The sequence below is a fragment of a genome, unplaced genomic scaffold (genome assembly GCF_019419815.1).
Source record: "Pyrus x bretschneideri cultivar Hongxiangsu unplaced genomic scaffold, Pyrus_bretschneideri_v1 Contig10, whole genome shotgun sequence".
NCBI classification, from domain to species: Eukaryota; Viridiplantae; Streptophyta; class Magnoliopsida; order Rosales; family Rosaceae; genus Pyrus; species Pyrus x bretschneideri.
Window position 1 is genome coordinate 9,269,393 of NW_025999391.1, and position 17,917 is coordinate 9,287,309.

The following is a 17,917-nucleotide window of genomic DNA, read 5'->3' on the forward strand; positions in this document are numbered from 1 at the left end:
TTTTTCACTTATATAAAAAAAATATCTCAAGTTCAACTCTCATGAATGACGTGTTTTTATATTTGGAAAGATTTGTTTAACACAGAAAAACCAAGTGAACGAATTGTATAGTTTCCATCCATCTTACAAATTAATAATCATGTGTTTTCTCACAATCTATAATAATGCAATCATCAATATGTAATCTTCTTCCTATGTTCTACTCTTTGTAAGATTCCTTCTTCGTCAGTTCAGAATATGATATAACAGTACAAAACTAGCATCCAAAGTAGAGAATAAATGAATTTTTTTGCATCTCGAACATGATCCTCACAGATTACAATCCAAAAATTAACCTGCAAAACCAATACCATGGAAAATTATGATACGAATCTCTCAGAAAATTTACATGTTTCATCGCCTAAAATTCCCCTAACTAGGGACTCATTGAGAGTATGACAAGTGGCAAATTCATAACCCCTCTTTCTAAAGCAATGGCAACCTCACCTTCTTGTAACCTTTTTCTTGACTAATAATTTAACCAAAGTATTTATTTTTTTGAACAAAATAATTTAATTAAAGTATTAATCTGTAAATAATTTGCTACTTAGAAGCCGACCCAACAGCCCCACCACGTTGCCGCCACTTTTGTCGAAGGGATGAAGAAGAAAAAAGGAAATAAAAAAAAAGACTTTAAATAGAGTTTGTCTTAATATTTTATCAAATATTATTTAAATTTTATCTTATTTAATAATTAAAATCTAGCTTTTTAATATATATATATATATGTCGTACAATACGTAATAATATAAATAAAATAATTAGTTTATCTAAAAAAAGGAGGATATCATATGAAAAATGTAACCAATTCCTTCATTTTCTTGGGTTATTGGCCGACTGCGGGAGTTTCGGATTTAATACCGATATTTTAGCAACAAATCCAATAAATATAAGTGTAGGGCTTGGTGTGTTGATTTATTTTTTATTTTGGAAAGAGAGTGTGTGTGAGCCGTTTATTTCAAAAATAGGCTGGATATGATCAACTGCATTTTTTTTAGAAAATCAAAACTTGTATGTAAAGAGTTTGAGCAGTGGCTTCTCAGCACTACGATCTGATGATATTCTTCTTTACTTGGAAGTAAGAGGTTTTATGTTCGAATCTATATAATGTATCATACATGTTGATGTTGGTCATTTTCTTGACACCGTTTATAAGGAAGAGTGAATCCGGTCGATCTAACGCCAATAATTGCAATAAAACAATGGAATTCGAGAAAAATCCCAAACCCTATACGAATATTATTCTTATTCTTCCTCATGGAATACACTTTACTACAGGAGCGCGTAAACAAGGAGTACAAAAAGCATCTCACAGTTACAGCACAGCATACTCAGACACCATTTCTCCAATCAGTTTCGTCCATTGAGACGATGCCACCCAAGAAAAGGTCAGGTCAGCTGTCCAAATCCAACACACTTGTTCTTCAATCACCATTTAATTACAAAACTTTCCACGAGTCCAAACACCCACCTGAGAATTTGCCAATATACTGTTACAGTGCAAAATGGAGAGAAGAGAAGCAATCCAGATTCCATGAACAAGATTAAGGAAGGGATAACATTTCCGAAGCCGCAGAGCCGTTTGATAACCATTTCAGCTTTTAGTTTGAGTTTTTTCGGTTTTCCCTTAGAGGATATGAGAGGGAGGGATGTTAGAAATGGTGGATGTTGTAAATGATTAAGATGAACCCTAGATATGCAAAAAGGGCTGACCATGGATGAGGTACCTGGATCAGTGGGGACGAGTGCCAGCTTCTCATTGAGATTGGGTCAGGCCATCTTTTCCTCTGCTTCTCTTCTCTTCATGTCTTTGGGTGTGGAGTTCTACAGCTACACGGCTTTCTGGTAACTCATAATTTTTTTTTTAATTATTTCATATCTTATTTGCCTCATTGTTTTAGAATTTGGTTGGAAAATGGTGGAACCAAAAATAATTTCATTATTTGGGTGATTGATTTTGTCTCATGCATGACTCATGAAGCATGAATGTAAATGGAAGTTGCTTATAGCACAGTGAAACCCAATTTTACGAATCAACCTGGAAACTGGAAAATAGGTTGATTTGTGATTTACCCTTTTGCCAATTTTAAGGCCCCTAATTCTTTATTTGATCATTTTTTCTTGTGCCAGAACATTTTAGCCAACCAGGGAAATGCATCCATTTTTTTGCTTTGGGTTTACCATGGAAGGCTTTAGACCCCTGACTCTGCAAGTGTTCAAGTCAGCCATTTCCTAGCAACTTTGTATTCATGTAAAAATAAGTTTGTTTTGGCTGTCAATAGTGGCGGAACCAGAAATTCGAATTTTAGGGGGTCTCAGTGTTAAAATACTAGTGTTTTAGATAGAAACATGACGCATGGGCTTGTTGACGTCAGCCAAACCATGTCACGCATATGTCAACAGATATCTAAATATGCCAAAGCAATCAGATGAGTGATATCGAGAGAATTTATCGAGTGCTGTCGACACAACCTGTCGAGATATATGCCTAGCATACATAACATCAAAAACTTGGTAGACACAAAAGAAACCAGTATCAAATATTCAAAAGGTCCTTGGAAGACAATTACATGTATATTTCCCAAACCCCGCATGGTCTTGGGACCTCCTTAATCCCAATGTACATCTGTCACTAGTTATCAAATTGGTCAATGAACCAATGAAATGCTAAATAACAATTTTATTTTATTAATGTGATAATTTCTACAAGCCTGGAAAAAGAAAAAAAAAACCAATTAAACGAATGCGATGAATTCCCTCTTTTAATCCAGTGTTTTCTGTCAAACTCGAATAAAGCAGTGCTCAACATTTAACCTTGCTCCCATGTTTTTACATTGCAGCTATCTGGTAACAGTCATGGGTCTGGTCATACCTTGGAGTTTCACTTTGGCATTGGTGGATGGTTACTCTGTGCTCGTGAACTGCCCTCTTCGTCAGCCCGGAATACTGCTCATCATCGTTGTCGGAGATTGGGTAAGCAGACTAAGCAGCAAGCATCATTCCGATAGATGTTTTTGTAACTGATTCAACATTTTTCTCAACAGGTATTATCCATTCTCACTCTAGCTGCAGCTTGCTCAACGACTAGCGTTGTGGATATCATGCTCCATGCTAACGGTCCATACTGCCCTCCAAAGTTTTGCAGCAGATATAAAATATCGGCTGCGATGGCCTTCATGTCATGGTTTCTGTGTTTGGCTTCGTCTCTTTTCAATCTTTGGTTACTTCCGTCCTTGTGACTTCTCACATGAATATAGCTTGTCTTCGACTTCTGCAGACATTTGTGAACATCGTATTCAAAACTATTTGAAACCATAGGTTTGTATTTGATAGCGTTCAAATCATACACAAGCAATTGTAAATCATCAATAAAAGTTTCATTCAATGTTTAAAAGCTCATCAGCTTGATGACCAATGGTTTTACAGCAAGAGTAAAGCAACAACCATTTCTGGCAACTAAGAAACGAAATAAGCATACATTTACTGGTATTTCCTACTTGACAAAAGCTGAATACATGCCATACAAATTGAAAACTTTACAACGCAACGGTGCTTTTCTTCATCCGGTATGCCCGGGAGACGGCTTGTATTGCTTTGGATAATAAATTACAGATACAGGTAAAGGATTTCAGGTTTTCTCCACACTCCAAAAATTTAACCCATCTGCCTCAGCTCATGAGCAGAAAATATGAACCTGGCACGACCCTGCCTCAGCTCATGAGCAGAATATAAGAACCTGGTATGCTGGCTGCACAAAGCGATTATCATGTTCAGTTCATCACCTTTGCAAGCAGCAATACCTGCCTTGGCTTTCCCCATTACTTTAAGCACTCCAGTATCTATGGAAACCCTTCCTGCTATCTAGACATAACTTCAGGAACTCTTTCTTTGTAAGATTTTTGTGAGGATTCACCAAGATCTTGGTCTCGTTTTCAGTGCTTCCCAATATCCCTCTATCCGGCTACACAGCCATCTTAGAATAAGCACATTTTTGGAATAAATGCAGCCATCCTTGGGGTTCTTGACAATAGGCAGAGCCTTCCAGTGCAAGCTCTTCAAGAGAGAGTACGCCTTCAACAGTATGTTTTCATGTGTATTCAACTGTGTACCAAAAAATGTTTTGCACTTTTAAAATTGATAAATCATCTAATCCCCATTCCCACACATCTGAGCATCCAACATTTCTATCTTCAACCTTTCTGCTACTTCCCTGTTCCCTTGTTTCATATACCCACTAATGAACGCATTATAGACCTCAGAATTCGGTTTAAACCCTTTTCCCACCATCTCGGCCTGAAGCTTTAGCGCTTCTTCCAAGTTCTCATCCTCACACAACCCTCTTATCAGATTCTCATAACTCTTCTCGGTCGAACGAAAACCAAAATCTACCGTTGCACCTTTCATAACATTCAATGCTTCTAAAACCCTACTCTCATCACAAAGCCCCTGAATCAATGCATCCATTGTTGAACACTCGGGCCTGAAATCTTTCCTAAGCATGTCCTTATATAAGAGCGTAGCAGAATCAATGTTTCCTGTTTTACAGTACCCAGTAATAAGATGATCATACGTAGCACAAGTACTCTCTATTCCACTCAATCCCATTTCCTTGAAAAAATCTTCAGCCATTTCAATTTCTCCGATTTTGCAAAACCCGCCAATCATAGTGTTATAAGCAACAACATCAGGCACCACACTCTTAGCTCTCATTTCTTCCCACAACTCCTCTGCTTCACTCATTCTATCTTGCTCACAATAAGCAGCCATCAAAATACTATAACTAAAACCATTTGGACAGCAATTCAAACCTGCCATTTGATCCCAAATCTCCTTCACCTTCTCCACCACACCATCCTGATAAAAACCCAACATCAATGCATTGAAAGTTTGCACACTCGGGCTGATTCTAGCAACCCTTTTCACTTTTTTCTCTAAAACATCACAATCCAATCCAAAAATCTCCCTATAAATCTCATAACCAGCATACGCACCTCGACGCTGCGAAAGAAGCCGAATCAGATCATTGCAGATGCTCAATCCGGGGCTGATCCCACGAGACAGCAACATTCTCACAATCTGGATTGATGGGTCGATTTTCTTCGACTCCAAGCAAGCTTTGACCAGCAAATCAAACACAAAGGGCGCCGACCCACATTGCCTATAGGTCTTGACAAGACTCTCAAACACTTTCAACGGCTCAGCTTCGTCGGATACCCGAATGGTGGCTCGAATAAGGTCATAAGCTTGGGACCTGAGCCGGTCTCGGGCAAGGATGTGGATTATGGTGGAGTGAGAGAGGAGGTTGTGGTTGCAGAGGGACTTGCGTTGGGTCCAGTGGAAGAAGGCGAGGACAAGACGGGTATTGCTTTTGATGTGGAGGGCAATCTTGGAAAAGTCATCTGGGTTGAAGCCGTTGGGGTAGAGAGAGTGAAGGTAGCTCCATCGGGATTTGGAGCGCTGGTGGGTTAGGATGGAAACAACGTCGGAGATTAGGAGACTGGTTTGTGATGAAGCTTGATCGGACTGTGGAGAAGAGGAGGAGAAGCGGGGGACGAAGAGGGGTTTGGGATTTCTTGCTGAAGAAAGAGTGCGTTTGAGGATTTGAAAAGCCATACAAACTAGGAGACAGTACAGAGCAGAAGATGAGAGGAGGACGAGGACAGTGGGCCTCAATCAAAGGCACATTCAAGAAACTTGCAACCACTCTGTTGCGTACAGGGTGATTTTCTGACGGACCTGATCGGATTTCACCTGGAGAGTGAGAACCAAGCACTTGCATTTATCAAATCAACACTTGCATAAAATGCCAAAAGCAATTGCATTTATCCCAACAGGATCCTTTCCGGATCCTTTTGGTGAGGATCTTGGGGATCTGTGAATCGTGTCCGTTCATTGTAAATCGTGTGGTCAATTTTTGTCAAGTATTGTTTGTGTTTAATTTTAAATAAAAATATTTAAATAGATTTTTGATTGCACGATGTACGATGAATGGACATGATTCACGGATCCCCGGGATGCTCACAAAGAGGATCCGGATTTGCATTTATCAAATCAACACTTATATGAACAACAACTTGCCAACAAAAATTGATTTGAAAAAACCCTGCTGTCATATATTTTACTATTTTGCAGATGTGATGTGCTAAAAATAAATGGGTAGATTGGCCCTAGTGTTACGTTTTCATGCATAAATTGATAATGTTGGTGGCGGTGTCATCATCTCTTCTTGTATATATCAGATAAGCAAACAAATCAACAAAAACCCAGAAAAGTAGCTCACAAATGTAATTATATGAATACAAGAGGACTCGGCATCTTACTGACCATGATGAACACTTTAGGACACAAAAAATCACTCTTTTTTCTTTATATACTACTCAGGCCAGGAAACACTAAAGCATAGCTCCTAAATCCAACTGAATCAGATGTAAAACAAATTCAAATGACAATAATTTTCTAAATTCAGATAAAAAAAGATTCTATTTGTTCGGAGCAGATGAAATTGCAGTCCCCAGGAGCACGTCTTAGTAAATGAGAAATTTCTAATCGTTAAATTGGATAGACAAAATCATGAAATTTTTTCTAAAGCCCAATTATATTAAGTCACAAATTTGAAGCAGATTTTGACATGCAATAGGTGAATAAGGTAGGAATCGTTTCAGACTAACTTTGATGGCGGGCATCGGAGGAATCGTCCAATTACCGTCGGAAAGCTTGAACCCGAACCAAACTTAGCAGGGTAAAACAGGAAGCACACTGTGATTATGAACAATGTTTTAGAGATTATGTGGGAGGATAATTTTAGGGCTGGTTCGGTATGAAATACCGATACCAAACCAAAACTAGTATCCCGAATCCCAAACCGAAATTTTTCGGGACGGGAATTTGAAGACCAATCCCAAACCAAATTTTCGGGATTTTGGGACAAATTGGGAATCCCAAATTGAAATATGAAATTATGAATTGTTCTTCAAATATATTCCACTATCAAGCCTTCTGAAATCATCAGCCATGGCAGCAGCAATAATAAGATCCAAATGAATATCAAACAGAACATGAAAACTATGCAAGGTGTAGGGCATTCCAGGTTGCAGAGTATCAATTAGAAACTATTAGCCTCTTGGGACATGCTCCAATTTGCTTTTTAAAAAAAAAAAAACAAAACTGTCTTTCTTTTTTTATTATAAATTATAATGCAGCAGCCCATATTTGGTAAATGTTTTACTCATCGGAGACAGAATTATGATAGGAAAACATATACAAAGCTCATCTCAACCATAGGATCACTCACCTAAAAATTAGTTTGAGTGTTCTCAACTAATTTCCTAATAAATTCCTCGTTCTCCAAATTTAACAAGCCAATCTGGAGAGAGAGAGAGAGAGAGAGAGAGAGAGAGTGAGTAAACGATTCCAAAGAGTCTGAAGCAGTACACAAGAAAAATGGATATTGAAGAAATTATAGCTCATGAAGTAAGAAAATATGCACACAGTAGACTCTAGGAATGTTATTAATAGGAAAAAAAAAACACCTTGTAACAAATGTTGTACGTAATATGATACTCATAAGTAATGTATATGAATCCACCATTGACGGTGCATTGCACCATCCAACAAATATACATCTCATGGAGCTAAAGCCCTTCATTTAGACTTGTGCAGCTACATGTAATGGTTAAGCACTGCAACTAGGGCTGGAATCTAGACTTGTGGCAATTTAGACTTGTGAAGTCATGTATTTTGGTTTATTATCGTGTCAAGTCATCTATTTCTTGAGGACCAATATTGGTACAGGTTAAAAGACAAAGAATAACAGGAAAACAAGTTTGCCACTAATTGACTTGATCATGCAGACTAAGCCTTAGGGAAAAAAGTAGATTACCTTCCACTTTCAGACAAAGGTTTCTTTGAGCTTTCTAACTCCACCTGATTTCAAAACGTATCTCCCTGGAGCTTGATAATAGCATCAAGGATTTTCGTCACTTACCTTCTTAATAATAGGCTCAATGTTCTTTATAAAGTTGGGATATGAATCTGCAATAGCTTTCTCTAAATCCTATTAAAAAAGCAAGATTGAGAGAAATAAGTGGCAGGAGAAGAAAACAAGACATTGTATGAATTTATAACACAGTTGGATACTGTAGAATTCCAGCTACATGTAATGTTTTCCATATTACTCAAGAGCTCTGCTTCTTCTTCTTCCTCCTCTTCCTCTCTCTCTCTCTCTCTCTCTCTCTCTGGTGTATCAGTTATCAGTTTAAGATTACACTTCTGACATGGGAATTTAAGCATGAGTTACTACAGATAGATTTAGGAACAAAGTTTCAACTTGCATATATGTTAATGCATACAGTTGGAGCACAACTGTGATATAAATAAGCAGAAAGGGCTTCCAAAGCTCTCAAATTCAAAGAAATAACAGGGATGCTAGGTCAAAGAAAAAGTTTACACTCTTGTCCAATTAAGAAAGGTAACCATAATATGCTTTTTGCAAAATTAAATGTACACACTCATATGTTGCAGAACATGTATTAACTGTTTACCAACCTCGTCAGAAAATAAGAAACTGACACGAGCGACTAAATTATCCCATGCTTCCTGCAGAGTAGGGATTTTTGTTGAGGGATCAACGCCTAACTGCAAGAAACAGATACAACATTTACTAACCATTATCATAAAATAAGGAAGAAAACAATCTTGCAAAGTTTTTAAAGAGACAGTAAGCTAATATAACCTTCACTAGTGTAACAGCATACAACCACTGCAGCAACACTAGTGCAATTCATAAGGCTTCCGATCCTAATTCCTTACCGCTGCATCTTATCATCCAAAAAGATAGCCTAACCTAATGGTAAACATAAAAATAGATATTAAATTACGGCTGGAATCATGAACATCCAATCCAAAACATGAACAAATTTCACAAACCCTAATCTAGAATTCGAACCCTAAATTAATTCCAAAATTTACCTGATTTGGGAGAGAATCGGTGCACAGTGCACTGGATGAAGAAGACTCTCAGAGAGGAGAGGGCTCGGTAGCTGAGCGAGGGAGGGTGTGGTGGTGGGCCGGTGACTGGGACTGGCCGGAGTTGAGCTTCAAATTCGAGACAGAAAGGAGAGGGCTCGGTGGCTGAGGGAGAGAGGGTGCACGGCTTCAGTTGAAATGAAAGGAGGGAACTCAGAGAAGGCCGGAACCCAAAATGAATGGACGGCACACATCAATTTGAAACAATCCAACGGTTGAAATTAACTCTATATATAATTAAAAAAAGAGAAAATTAGAATTAGATGTCTCATTTTAGACTTTTGTAGATTAAACATTTACGACTTTTGAGTTTTTGATTAAACTTTTCAAATATTTGATTAAGATACTCAAACTTGAACTATTTTAGATTAATTGAAATTAATTTACATTTAAATATATGCTATATATTTTAAATAATTTCAACTATATTTAAGTTTAAAAATTTAAACTTTTCAAATCTAAATGTACACCCACGACAAATGAAAATGTACCAACATTAAATGAAAACGTACCAACGTCAAACAAAAACGTACCAACCCCGAATTAAAACGCACCCAATTATAAACTATATTAAAATGGATATTCATCATTTTAGAATGTTTAAAAATATATTTGATTCATACACAATGCTCTAGATAGTCTTGTTGATTGGAGATAAATCCTTATTATTGTAGATAATGCTAAATAATAATGATAAATCATATAATTTTGAATTAACAAAAAGGTTAGTATCCGTTGATTAATGACTCTTTCTAGAAAGAAAAAATAATTAATTAAAGTAATTTAAAATTTTACATTGTTATCGAGTCTTTCTATAAAAAAATAATAATTAATTAAAGTAATTCCTCATTATTAGAACAAAAAGTAATAAAACTTATGTTTTGAAAACAAATGTACCAAAAATTCAAATGTACAAAAAACTAAATGTACCAAGAAGCCAAATGGACCAAAAATTCAAATGTACCAAGTAATTAAATGTACCATTATAATCAAACGTACCTAACAAAGAGTTTTGTTACATTCTATTTTATTTACTAAAATAAATATTTTAATAAAAAATTAAAAAATCTTAAATCATTATAATAAGATATACATAAAAATAGGAGAAAAAAAAAAGAATGATAACGTGAATAGACTTCTAATGTGACATCCCGTCCCGGGATTATTAAAACGTACTAGTGAAATGACATTTTAGCCCCTAGTTCGTTTCGTTATTCTGTTGGTGGGTGGTGTGGTGTTGGCATGTGTTGGGCCACACACACACACTTACACTGTCCCTATCTCTCTCCCTCTGTCTTCTCCCTGTCTCTCTCTCCCCCGAGCTCCCATTTCCACTGTAAACGTAGGGACACACACCAAGAACCATTATACCGTAGCAGATCGAGGAAACCAAGGGTGCAGTTGTGATCGTGAGGTCGAGGGGAGCACGAATATACCATTTTCAGGTAGGAACTTCGACGTTTTCACGTCGATTTCATAAGCTCCGATTTGTGTACTGTTCATGCAAACTTATTCTAGCTTGTTTTTGGACTTTTGAAGCTTGTAGTTGTGTTCGTGAGGTCCCAAGGAACCTCGGAGTGTATCGTTGGACGGAAGTGGACGTCAGAAAAGCTTGGTTCGAAGTTGGCCGAGTTTTGAGTTTTGTGACAGGTACGATCGCGTGGTTTTTAGCTTTTAAAAGTTGTATAGCGTGATTCTACTAGTCTAGGGCTTTCTTTTGGTACAAGAATCATAGAAAATGGTTGAAAAACGAAGGAGAATAGTGAGTTTGAAGTTTTCCCAGTTTTCCGGTGACCGGAGTCCGGCGAGGGTAGACCGGAGAAGAAACAGGAATATTCCGTTAAGTTTAACGAAATATTCCTAACGGCAGTAACGGTATCCGGTTAGGTTTAACGGAATATTCCGGAATTTTGACGGAATATTCCTGACGGCGTCAATTGACACCGTCAGTGTGCATGGCACGTGGCCGCGCGTGGGGGCGCGTAGGTCCGTGCCTATTTCGGCGCGTGGGGGCGCGTGAGGGGTCCAAAAATTATTTTAAAAATATGGTTGTGATCCTGAGGTTGTGTAGAGCACGTTGGTATATTCATTTGTCCATTTTGAGCAATGTATGAGAAGTTATTACGAGAAGTTGGTTATGTGCTTTAAAGTTAACGTTTTTATAGCTATTTCGCATATAGGTGACACGTACCCCGAGGACGAGCGTGCACAAGCGAGGCAGGGGGGCTACGACCCTTCTACATACCAGTGAGTGGGCTTTTGGTTTTCCGTATATACCTATATACTATATTTTCCCAGAACTTGAATAAATGTTTATTCATTATGCCATGCATTACATTATCGTTTTTCGTGCATCGTTGGGTACGTTATTAGTTGCATATACTTATACATATGCATATTGGGTGCTGTGGACGCACAGGTAAGTGCCAGGTAAACGTTATTCACGTTTATGTTTCAGTAATGGTTTGAGATAGTTAGAGAGCTCATAACCTGCATCCCCGGTGTTAGTGCTCCCGCCCGTGGCCAGGGCACAGTCCTTCACGTGATGTTCACCTCCCGCACCTTATGCTCACCTTGGATTCAAGGTAGGTGCACAGGCCTGTCGTACAGACCACTTTAGGTGGTTCCGACTCGTAGGTGACTCGCGATTATTCGCCCAGTCTTCACGTGATTGTAGCACTTATTTACACCCAGGCCTGTCGTACAGACCACTTTAGGTGGTTCCGACTCGTGGGCAGGTTTAGATATTGAGATTGAGATTTGAGCTCTAGATGCAGCCGTACAGGTGACGTTAGGTGACTCCGGCTGCCAGATTACATGATATTGATATGTTTATACCTGGGCACTTGCATATCGTTATGAGATTTCGGCATGGCATATTATCGAGCATGATTGATATACCTTTGAGCATATTTGGCATATGTATTATGTGTATATATTTTCTGGGAAGTATACAGGTTTTACGGCGAGGGGTTAGAAAGTATTTTATAAATGGTTTTCGAAAGCTTTGTTTTTGCCCACTCACACTTTGTTTTGCGCCCCTCCAGGTTCTAGTTGAGTAGCAGTTCCGGTGGTTTCCCAGAGGGCTTGTTCGGCACTTCTGACAGACACCTATCATTGTAGGGTCACCTTCGGGTGAACTATTGTCGCATATTCTTCTTTTGGACTGCTGTTGTCTGGCTCTGAATTTGTGACTCACACGCTAGCACTTATTTAGTACTTTGTATGCTAGTTTAGTTTTTAATTATTCGTACTTATATTATTACTTTTTTTTAGCTTCTGCACGTGCACATGACTACGTCACCTTAGTGTGACGGCCAGCACGCTCCGATCTCGGTCGGGGCGTGTCATCTAATGAAATAAAATTAAATTAAATTAAAGTATCAAAATTGTAGGGAAAATGTTTAATCAATTTTGCAAAAGGAATAGATATTTAGTCTATGACATTTCAAAACGAGACGTCTAATTCAAAAAGTCCCTTAAAAAAATAATATATATATAATAATTAATAATATATATTTTTGGTTCGGTATGGGATTCCCGAAATATTAAGAAGCCAATCTCGAATACCGTACCAAAATTTCGGTTTGGGAAATTTTTGGTTTGGGATCAAGATTTTTTCGGGATTTTTGGGAATTTTTTCCACCCCTAGAAATTTTTTTCCATATTGTAGTTCTAATTCTAATTATTTAGGAATGTGATTAAGTAAATTCTAGCAAATTATGCTTAAGAGTATCTTCTAAATCTTTCTTATAGGTTTTTGTATTACTAGTAGGGCAAGTAAGCTCGTTATGTTTATTATAAATAAAGACACAATTGATGTTTTGTTAAAAAAAGAAAGACATAACTGATAAGAAGCATCATCACGGAAATTCTCCAACTTTCTCTTTTCTCTTTCTCATTGTGACGCACCATCTCCTCTTCCCTCACTAAAATAACCATACAGCACGTTATCAACAGGTTTTTGACACTGCGCTACGAATTTAGATATATCTTCTACAACCAAGTTCAAATGTCTCCTCAATTTCACACAATTAAGTGTTTAAGGTGTTTTCGAAAGAGAGATTTTAAAATTTTCACTAAGGTGTAGATAAAAATTGCGGTAAACTTAGATAAGACATAAGAGGTGGGGGTTTAAATTGAAAATCTCTTTTCTTGAGGTTTATATTTCAACGTCACAAAGTCGTTTTTTCTTTTTCAATAAGATAATAGAAGACTAAAAGGAAAAGCCACAGTGATAGCTTTCACTAGCCAAAAGAGTGAACCTTTCATCCTTAGTTAAAACATTAATTTACACTTGCAAGTCATTCATGACATTGACATCTTCCTGCAATTTCATCTGTCACAAAATTTGCTTTAATCACGAAGGTTGCTTAAACTGAATATCACCATAACAATTAGTAAAAGTGACATTCATGTATCTCATAAGGTTTATCTTCAAATCTATGTTTGGAGTGAGTGATTTGCAAATTCCAAGTGATTGAAGCCATGTTAGTGAGAAATATATACTACAAAAATTTAGCTAGATGAAATCAATAATGCCATTGGTAAGCATTAAAGGGCACGTGAGAATATCTGTAAATGACTCTTTCTAAGTAAGAATTTACAAATGTCTCTTACATACCTTTGTAATACTCATATAACATTTTATAGTACATTCCTCACTTACTTAGCATTAATTCCATGAAACTTAAATATCTCTCAACCCAAACATATCCTAAATTTGATATTTGGATAGCATGCACGGTTCATATTCCTATATCACAAGTAGGGCTGGGCATAGGTCGTGCCGGGCCCAAATTTGGAGGAACTTGACCCTACCTGTTTTAAAATGTAACTAACCCAGCCCGTTTGAGTCCATGGGTCCAATTACCTTTTTTTTTTTGTTTTTTTTTTTTTTTGGGCATGCTGCACTGCCAGTGCCTTTTTTTTTCTTTTTCTTTTTCACATTATCTTCATACCTACCACTCCAAACCCGTCCTAAATCCAACCGCACGCCGCCTCCTTCCACACACTTCCTCTCTCTTTCTCCTCTCAGCCATGGTTTCCTTCGCCTTGCTTCACTCCCCGTATTGCTCCGGCGTCTGGTCCAAGAAATAGTGGGTCATCCCTGAGATCGACGACCACAACAACATCTTTTCAGCGTTTGAAGGGAACTTCAACCTCGTTTGTTAGCAAGCGACAAACTCACGAGGCGGTGGAGAATTCGAAGTTGGATTTCCAGGTTTGTCTTCTCTAATGGTGAGGTGATGTGGCCATATGGTGTTGTCGTTGTCGAGGGGGAGAACATTGTGGGTAGAGATGAAAGAGATGAACATAGATGGACACCTTATCGAGGTCTGAGATGAGAGATCGTAGAGTGGGAAAGTCTCAGTACGATCGAGGTCTGAGTGTCTCTAGACTTGCAGAGATAAGAAGGGCAAGAGAGTGAGTTGCAGAGGCCAGGGATATAGATGAAAGAGAGGGAGAGTTAGTGAGAGTGATGTAGAGTTTTGTCTTAGAGACAGTGGAAACGGTGGAAACGGTCCAGGTCGGGGACCCGTTTCCTCAGCAATTAAGACTCACCCCGCCCGTTTCAGATTTAAAAAAAATTAGACCCACCCTGAACTGCTTAAACCGCCCCTACTCCCAGGTCTATGCCCCGTTTGCTCACCCCCTAATCATAAGGTATATATATATATATATATATGTATGTATGTATATATATATATATGTATGTATGTATATATATATATGTATGTATGTATATATATATATGTATGTATGTATGTATGTATATATATATGTATGTATATATATTCCAATGCGTGCTGGACAGATAATTCCTCACGGGTCTGATCCATTATTGATGACCACTTTATCAAACAATTCACTTTCGAATGATCGCGGAATTGGGGTTCTGTAGTGGATGATGTTGTATGCTCGGTGGATGAGGAAATGAATGATGGCTTGTCTATGCCAATATTTGAGCTTGAAATTTGGGAGGCGGTATTCCAAATCGGTGGGCTTAAAGCCTAGGGCCCGGATAGGTTCCAAGGGGTATTTTTTCATTTGAACTTAGGGTTACAGAGAGGTTTTGGGCCTGGCTTCTGATTTCTTCTCGAGGGTTGCAAGCCCAAAAAAGCTTAATTCTATACACATTGTTCTGGTGCCAAAATTGCCTAACAAGGATTCGGTGGGCCAATTTCGACCCATAAGCCTCTGTAACTATTCATACAAAATCCTCTAAAAAATCCTTGCAATTCGTCTTAAACCACTACTTTCTAGCATTATTTCCCTAATGCAGAATACATTTGTGGCTGGACGCCAAATCTAGGACAACATTATGGTGGCATATGAGATTTTCCACTTCCTGAAAATTGAGGAAGGCAAAACAAAAGTTTGAACTTGGCAATGAACTTGATATGTGCAAGGCTTATGATCAGGTAGAATGGAATTTTTTGGAGGCTATCATGCGGAAAATAGGTTTCAATGACCAGTGCTTATCTCTTGTGATGACATGTGTCTCTATGGTGGACTTTGTGGTTCTTGTTAATGGTCAGTCATGTAGGCATTTCTCTCTTTTTAGAGGCTTTCGACAAGGCGACCCACTATCACTATACATGTTTCTCATCATCAGCGATGTCTTTCCTAGGAGTATACAATGTGTGGTGGAGGAGGGTTCTATTAAAGGCATGCAATTTAATCACCAGAGCCCTAGTATGTCACACATGTTCTTCGCAGATGACACCCTCATCTTCCTACATGCTACCCCCTAAAATGCCCGGAACATCACCAAAATCCTCAACGCCTATTGTGAGGCTTCGGGCCAGCAAATAAATCTTCAAAAGTCCAGTGTCTATCTTAGAGCAAATGTTCCCATGACAATGAGTGACTACTTATGTGATATATTAGGTATTCCGATTGTCTCTGATCTTGGCATGTACCTTGGACTTCCGTCTATCTGGAGCAGATAAAAATAACAGGCCCTGGCGTATATTAAGGGCAAGCTTTTGGGGGAAATCCAAGGGTGGAAACATAACGCTATATCTATGGCAGAGAAGGAAATCCTGATTAAGGCGGTTGCATAGGCAATCTTGACTTACCCAATGAAAATCTTCCGGTTCCTAACCACTGGTTATGGGGATTTCGACTCCTTATCGGCGAGATTTTGGTGGGGCCAAAAAAATGATGAAGAAAAAAAGATTCACTGTGTGAAGTGGGATGCTTTGGGTCTCCCAAAATGTGAGGGGGGCTTAGGTTTCTGTAATTTTTAGGAGTTTAACTTGGCCCTTATTGTAAAGCAATGTTGGAGAATTATCCAGAAGCTTGAGTCTATGTGGGTTAAGGTCCTAAATGCCTGATATTTCCCTAATTCCTCCTTTTTAGACCCAAACGTGGGAGCCGTGCCTCTTGGGCTTGGGCAATCCTGCTCGAGGCTCGAGAAATACTATTACATGGGGCTCACTGGCAAGTGATGAATGGTGAGAGTGTTCGGCTATGGATTGACCATTGGCTCCATTCTCTGCCTCTTCGATACCTAATTCCATGCAGCTCCATTCCTGTTAATCGGGACTTCTGTGTCAGCTTGTTAATTGATATTGAATCTAACAATTAGGAGCTGGATTTCCTCACTTATTTTGTCGCTTCACATGAATTGACTAAGATTCAAAAAACACATATTGGGGACCCCCACATGCCTGATCGTCTTGTGTGGCCTTTGGAGAATAGGGGTTCGTTTTATGTTAGCTCTACTTACTATTGGCTTTACTCTAGAAATGCTGCGGTTACGAAGCGGCGCACGTCGTCTTCTTCGACTATTAGCACAGGGGTATGGAAAACAGTTTGGAAGTTATCTGTTCCACAAAAATTAAACACTTTTTGTGGTATGGAAACCAGACGCGATATTTTCAAGTGTAGCTCATCCCCTTCTCCACTGTGCCTCATTTGCTAATGCCATGAGGAGACTAAGGAGCATCTATTGCTTCTTTGTCATTGGGTTACTCCGGTATGGTTTGGTGGGCGTCTAAACTATTGAGTAGCTTGGATTTTAAAATTTAGCTCGTGTTTAAACTCTCTTATCTGCTCAAACTTGGGCTCGAAACTTGTATTAATGCGCTTATTGCTTTTACATGATGGCATATATGGAAGGCGAGACGCGACGCCACTTTTAACAATAAGAGAATTGATCCTCTACATGTCATGAATTTAGCTTTTTGAGACCTTGATGTCTATCTGGATGCATCACTTAGGTCCCTGCTACCCAGGCACGTAGCGCCGAGCGTTTCCTTCTCTGTGCTTGGATGGTCCCCTTGGAGTTCTCGTTTGTTAAAATCAATGTGAATGCCTCATGGAACAAATCTTCTCGGCTGGGTAGGGTTGGGTTGGTAATCCGGGACCATGCGGGGGCTTCTGTTGCTGCTAGAAGGATTGAAATTGCAGTTGATTGTGCGGTGATGGCTGAAGCCATGACGGTGCTGTTAAGCTAAAATTGGGCAAAGGAGCTTGACTTTGAGCAAGTGATTGTCGAATCTGACTCCCTTGAGGTCATCTTCTGTCTAAATAGCTCCATTAAAAATGGCAGTTAGAAGATTTTTCCCACCTTCTCAAATGTCTCTTAGGTGAGAGAATTGTTCCAAGTCTATCGCTGGTCATGGGTTCCTCGACTAGCTAATATGGCAGCGGATAAAGTGGTGTCAATCAAATTCTTGGAGATAGCGTTTGCACGTGGGTCAATCGACCTCATTTTCACTGGTGCACATCCTAAACAAAGATGGGCTACCTTGTGCTCCCACCTAACTATGTTAGCTTAGGAGTTGGTGGGGTGACACTTGCAATCATTGCGGTGTCTTATCCTTTATCCCCTCCTCCTCCA

The 17,917-nt window shown here is 38.8% G+C and overlaps 2 protein-coding genes across 12 annotated transcripts; one reads left to right on the forward strand and one right to left on the reverse strand.

The window, feature by feature from the left end:
- The first annotated feature begins 1,294 nt into the window (after positions 1 to 1,294).
- On the forward strand, positions 1,295 to 3,438 carry LOC103937566 (CASP-like protein 5C1). The gene is made up of 4 exons (XM_048568754.1): positions 1,295 to 1,427; positions 1,539 to 1,884; positions 2,880 to 3,012; positions 3,084 to 3,438. The coding sequence occupies exons 2-4, from the start codon at positions 1,736 to 1,738 to the stop codon at positions 3,276 to 3,278; spliced, it is 477 nt and encodes a 158-aa protein (XP_048424711.1). The 5' UTR covers positions 1,295 to 1,427; positions 1,539 to 1,735; the 3' UTR covers positions 3,279 to 3,438.
- LOC108866440 (pentatricopeptide repeat-containing protein At2g15980) lies at positions 3,395 to 9,201 on the reverse strand. 11 transcript variants are annotated; one of them, XM_048568721.1, is made up of 7 exons: positions 9,007 to 9,201; positions 8,771 to 8,881; positions 8,584 to 8,673; positions 8,024 to 8,092; positions 7,919 to 7,983; positions 7,331 to 7,402; positions 3,395 to 6,795 (listed from the first exon to the last, which is right to left on the reverse strand). In XM_048568721.1, exon 7 carries the CDS (start codon positions 5,650 to 5,652, stop codon positions 4,186 to 4,188), a length of 1,467 nt encoding a protein of 488 aa, XP_048424678.1. In that variant the 5' UTR covers positions 5,653 to 6,795; positions 7,331 to 7,402; positions 7,919 to 7,983; positions 8,024 to 8,092; positions 8,584 to 8,673; positions 8,771 to 8,881; positions 9,007 to 9,201; the 3' UTR covers positions 3,395 to 4,185. The 11 variants fall into 11 exon arrangements, with proteins under 11 accessions (XP_048424678.1, XP_048424700.1, XP_048424674.1 ...); XM_048568743.1 differs by having other exon boundaries at positions 7,919 to 8,092; positions 8,584 to 8,669; positions 8,771 to 8,876; XM_048568717.1 differs by having other exon boundaries at positions 7,919 to 8,092; positions 8,771 to 8,876.
- Positions 9,202 to 17,917: the final 8,716 nt, after the last annotated feature.

What these genes read in the sequence shown, in the direction of transcription:
- LOC103937566 (XM_048568754.1), top strand. Translation starts at nt 1,736, where the DNA reads ATGCAAAAAGGGCTGACCATGGATGAGGTACCTGGATCAGTGGGGACG. An exon ending in TACAGCTACACGGCTTTCTG is followed by an intron (nt 1,885 to 2,879) that starts GTAACTCATAAT and finishes TTTACATTGCAG; the next exon opens with CTATCTGGTAACAGTCATGG. An exon ending in TCATCGTTGTCGGAGATTGG is followed by an intron (nt 3,013 to 3,083) that starts GTAAGCAGACTA and finishes TTTTCTCAACAG; the next exon opens with GTATTATCCATTCTCACTCT.
- LOC108866440 (XM_048568745.1), bottom strand. Translation starts at nt 5,652, where the DNA reads ATGGCTTTTCAAATCCTCAAACGCACTCTTTCTTCAGCAAGAAATCCC.